A 5,000-nucleotide genomic window follows, 5' to 3' on the forward strand; every position below is an offset into this window, starting at 1 on the left:
TGTGTGTGTGTGTGTGTGTGTGTGTGTGTGTGTGTGTGTGTGTGTATTTCACTGTGTGTCTGTGTCTTCCAGTCTGCAGTGCTTCCTGTGAATAATCTCTCCTTATAAAGGAATCTTTGTCAGCGGTTGTTTGTCCAGATGTTCTTAATGAGAAAAGGCAGACGCTGTTTAAGGTCGAAGGTCAAACTGGGCCAACCAATGAGACGGAGTGACCTGAGCACGCTCAGTACGCTCCATGTTAACGTCTGAGTCCAACACAAACTTACTGAGGTTTCTCCCATTTCTTGTTTGTCAAACAGGAAACATGATGTTGAGATTATACACTGCACAGACTCTAACCAAAACCGGCCTCCACTCAGACTAAATAATGTTTGATCATCAGATTCTGTAGACAGAGGCAATTTACAAAGCAATACAAAAAAGAGAAGAAAAAAAGAACTAATTTACTAAACTACGGAAGAGTGAAAGGAGTGAGAGGAGGAAGTTTGTTTTTCTTTTGTCACTTCAAAAAAGAAAGTGTAGATGTGGAGAGTAAAGCAGACAGTTCCAGACTGCGGAGAAGTTGTAAAGATACTGACAGATTGTAACTTCCAGGATCAATAACTCTTTAAGTAAAACATTATTAAAACACAAACGATGCATCTTTGCTATCGTCGTAAAGGCAGACAACGGGCTCAAACCTCATTTTGACTCCAAACCAGACGTCCTCTTAGCTCCACTGCTTTTTATTCTCCACATTTTATAAACTTTTTTTCTTTGAGTTCATAATTAAAAAAAACATCGTCTTCTGATTAGAAGCTCCACTGTAACTCAGAGAGAATAAGGTTTGTAATAAACTGCGCTGAAGAAATAAAGCTTGATTTTAAATTTGAACGACCTCACTAAACTCCTTCATGTTTTCGTCTCATCAGGAGGAGAAGAAATGTTTTGTGTGCGACTCCATGACGTCGTACGTTGACATCGTCGATGAGACATACGGACATCGGATAGAGAACGTGGTCCCAACCTTCGCTAACAGACTGAAGACCTGGTGGCAGTCTGAGAACGGTAAGGAGGAGGAGGGGGGGGGGGGGGGGGCTGAATGTCTGATAGTTTCTCCATAGAAATCATGATACAGCGCCTATTGGGCTAGGCATTGGGCGTTAACAATACATAAATCATGAGCTTTTAATCATTCTCCTTAGTGTGTGTGAATGGTAGACTAGTCACAAGATAATACATTCTCATGCCAAGACAAGAAGACAAACTGTAATAGGGTGTTACAGGTTACAATGTACAAAATAAACATTAACCTTGTTTGGAAGCCCAAATGTCACAGATGAGAATATGGATCAATGAGGAAAAAAAACTATCCACTATTAATCGACTATAGGCAAGATTCAACCAATCAGATTTTGTCTACGTAAGTTGTGATTCGGGCACAGCTCTAGTAGTAATGTCAGAATATTGATGAACAGTCAACACAGTGAATGCATTGATTATAGATTATCAGATGGTGATGGGCTAAGGCCAGGGCTGCACGCTTATTTTTTAAAGTGGTAGCACTGGTGCTAGCAAGCAAAAAAATTCAGTAGCACAAAACTAAATTTGGTAGCACACAAAGTATGATCGAAAACTTGCATGACCCTAACCCTTGCTTTTAGCACTAATTACCTTTGAGCATGTCATCTTGGTTTTATTTGAGATTCTCAATGAATATGATATCCTAGTGTGCAGTAATAATTGTAGAAAAATTAATAGGGGTGCACTGATTGCAATTTAGACAAGAGTCTAACCTGTCAATGGCAATTTTTTTGCTGATTCAGAATTATTTCCCACTCCCCATAGAACTATAAAAAATAATGTCTATACCTATATATTTTTATAAGCATATCATTATTATATTAGGCTAATAATAACAAAAATGTTTAGAACATTTCATTCTTTTAATGAAAACCATACTTTAAAACATTGAACATATAGCCTATTAAATAAATTAGTAAACATAGTTATACAATTTAGGTTAAATTCAAGTTAAATAGGTTGTGTCAATCTTTGTTTAAATCATAGATAGTTACTGCTGTTGACTGCTTTCTTTATAGGTCCATGGTTGACTGCAGGGCTGTGAAGCGCTAACTTCCTGTTCTTACCTGCTTCAAAATAAGAGTCAACTCGCATTTGGCTAGTAACCGACTTTTATTGTGAAGGCGCACAGGAAATTTTCTGTTTGCACACGCACTAACTTGACTGCGTTAAGGTAAAGAGAGCCGTCTCCTTCCTGTTTTTAACCGTTGGTGAAGTTAGACGCTATAATCGCCGCACAAGCACAGATCCCGAGCACACATCTTTCACCAGCCAAAGTGGAGGGTAGACTTAATAACTTACTCGCCTAAGACTACATTCACCCGCATTTGGAGAGTGTTAATGTAGAGCCCTCTAAGCAGTATTGTGCATAGCTCCTCTGTGTTTCAAAGAGACAGCATCTGCTCATTAGCACTGGTGCGACTGGACTTGTATTCATCATCGCACGTGATCAATTTCAGTAGCAAATGCGATCAAAACTGTCGCACTGTACAGCCCTGGCTAAGGCTAATGGTAGGATGTAACTAACCCTTATCCTAACCTTACGATTGTACTGCTGTGATATTCTTTAGGTCTGGAAAACGTCACCCTTCAGCTGAACCTGGAGGCGGAGTTTCACTTCACTCACCTCATCATGACCTTCAAGGTGAGTCACACGCAGCAGGGGATTGTGGGTAATCACAGGGGACGGGGTTTCCTTGTCACCGATCAGTTAAGTTTAAACAGCTGTTTACAGGAAGGCACTGATGCAAGGCACTTAACCCCAAACTGCTCCAGGAGCACTGTACTATGTCTGACCCTGCACGAGGAGGACTCCCTCTGGAGTGTGTTGTCTTTAGAGGGGATATGCGAATAGACAAATCTCAATGTACCTTGTGTAAATTGACTAATAAAGAAGAAACTTAATGACCCTTATTGTCAGGAGATCTGGATCTTATAGACATGTCAGCTGATGTAGTTCTTGTTCTCAGACAGCCATTCACGTTAACTTTGTTTCTCAGACGTTTCGCCCGGCTGCCATGGTGATCGAGCGCTCGGCTGACTTTGGGAAGACGTGGCAGGTTTACCGTTACTTTGCCTACGACTGTGAGACTTCCTTCCCGTTCGTCTCCAACGGTCCAATGCAGAAGGTGGATGATGTCATCTGTGACTCACACTACTCCGACATCGAGCCTTCCACTGAAGGAGAGGTAAGCTACAATCCACCAACCGCTTAAAGCCACCAGAAACCTGGTCTAAAATATAAAGCCTTGTTTCCACTGAGCAGGGTGTGGTTCGGTTCGGGTCGGCTTAGCCCGCTTTTATTTTGCATTTCGATGGTTGTTATCCAAAAGTTGGGTAGGGTCCCCAAATATGCGAGCTGAGCCATCTCCTATATTTGGGACCAAGCCGTTTGAAAGTTTCCCAAAAGGGTGGAGCTACACACTGCAGTCCGTTGATTGATCTACAATAGACTTTATTCTTATTATTACAGACTCATGGTCCAAGATAATAAACAGGACAATACATTAAACATTGATTGAGTTAATCAGCAGGCTACACTGTGTCTCGCAGCTATGACGTCAACATAGTCGTTCCCGTAGCTTTCTATCCCCGTCCGGCATTAAACCCTGCCCTACCAAAAGGGTTCTGTCGGCGGTGGAAACGCAACCCAGGTCTAGCGTAACCGAGCAGCACCGACCAGAGCTGCACTGCTCAGTGGAAACGAGGCATAATCATCTATCCACCAATGATGATGTAATAACACACGCAGTGATGTCATCTTTTGAAATGTGGTGTTTGTCTCTCAGCTGATTTTCAGAGTTCTGGACCCGGTGTTTAAGATCGACGATCCGTACAGCCCCAGGATCCAGAGTAAGTGACTGTAACAACCATCTTTCAGGATTATTGATTAGATTCTGATCACAGACGGGACGGCAGAAACCGTGATTTATTCTAGTTCTTAGATCATTGTTTAGAGGAACTTTCAGAGCACCAGAGGAACTATAGTAACAGAAGTGGTCCAAAGAAGAAAAAAATCGCTTTTTAACCACATACTGTATATAAAGGCTTACCTAACACATAAATATCCCTTCAATTGTAAGCTAAATGCAGGATTTCTAAACTGCTTTAGTTTGCCGCCAGTCAGCCGTTTATTTTTGCACTTTTTTTTTCAAGCAATGTTCTGCCATGTATAACTACGCCTACTCCTTTGTGGATATAAAAGGCTCATTCCAAGGTCATTAAAAAAAACAAGAGATTATACACTGACTTAAACATACTGATGATTATTTTATTCCATTTCTACCAAGACTGTTCTGAAAAATAACTATAAATTCTACACACTGCACCTTTAACAAGTGTTTAGTTCCCCAGTAGTAAGTTCCTCTAAAAATGTTCCGACAACTGTTTTGTCCTAAAACGCCTATTGCATGTTATTGACCTTGTGTTGACGAGCATGTATGGGGCTTTTCGATCAGTCTCTGTTAATTGATTATTGATGTTTGGATTGTGTTCAGACATGCTGAAGATCACCAACCTGAGAGTGAAGTTCACCAAACTCCACACACTGGGAGACAACCTGCTGGACCCTCGCATGGAGATCAAAGAGAAATATTACTACGCTGTGTACGACATGGTGGTGCGAGGAAACTGCTTCTGCTACGGTCACGCCTCTGAGTGCGCCCCCGTCAAGGGGGCGCACTCAGAGGAGGGAATGGTGAGAGCCTAGCTTAGCATAGCCTGGTGAGACCAGCCTGATCCATTGTAAAATGTAAAAGGCAGATTGTAGATTGTTATTAATCAGCTGAACTGTGTGGTTTGGTCTCCAGGTTCATGGTCACTGCATGTGTAACCACAACACCAAAGGGTTGAACTGTGAACTGTGCCAGGACTTTCACCACGACCTGCCATGGAGGCCGGCAGAGGGACGCAACACCAACGCCTGCAAGAGTGAGTTC

General features: G+C 42.0%; 1 protein-coding gene across 1 annotated transcript in view; it reads left to right on the forward strand.

Moving 5' to 3' along the window:
* lamb1a (laminin, beta 1a) overlaps positions 1-5,000 on the forward strand; it is a 27,111-nt gene that overhangs the window by 2,990 nt on the left and 19,121 nt on the right. The window contains exons 3-8 of the mRNA XM_080045010.1: positions 912-1,047; positions 2,634-2,707; positions 3,063-3,251; positions 3,852-3,915; positions 4,560-4,759; positions 4,872-4,992. Coding sequence (XP_079901136.1) covers positions 912-1,047; positions 2,634-2,707; positions 3,063-3,251; positions 3,852-3,915; positions 4,560-4,759; positions 4,872-4,992 — 784 coding nt within the window. The remainder of the gene's footprint in view (positions 1-911; positions 1,048-2,633; positions 2,708-3,062; positions 3,252-3,851; positions 3,916-4,559; positions 4,760-4,871; positions 4,993-5,000) is intronic.

The sequence above is a fragment of the Ammodytes marinus genome, assembly GCF_949987685.1.
Source record: "Ammodytes marinus genome assembly, chromosome: 17".
Classification (NCBI taxonomy): Eukaryota; Metazoa; Chordata; class Actinopteri; order Uranoscopiformes; family Ammodytidae; genus Ammodytes; species Ammodytes marinus.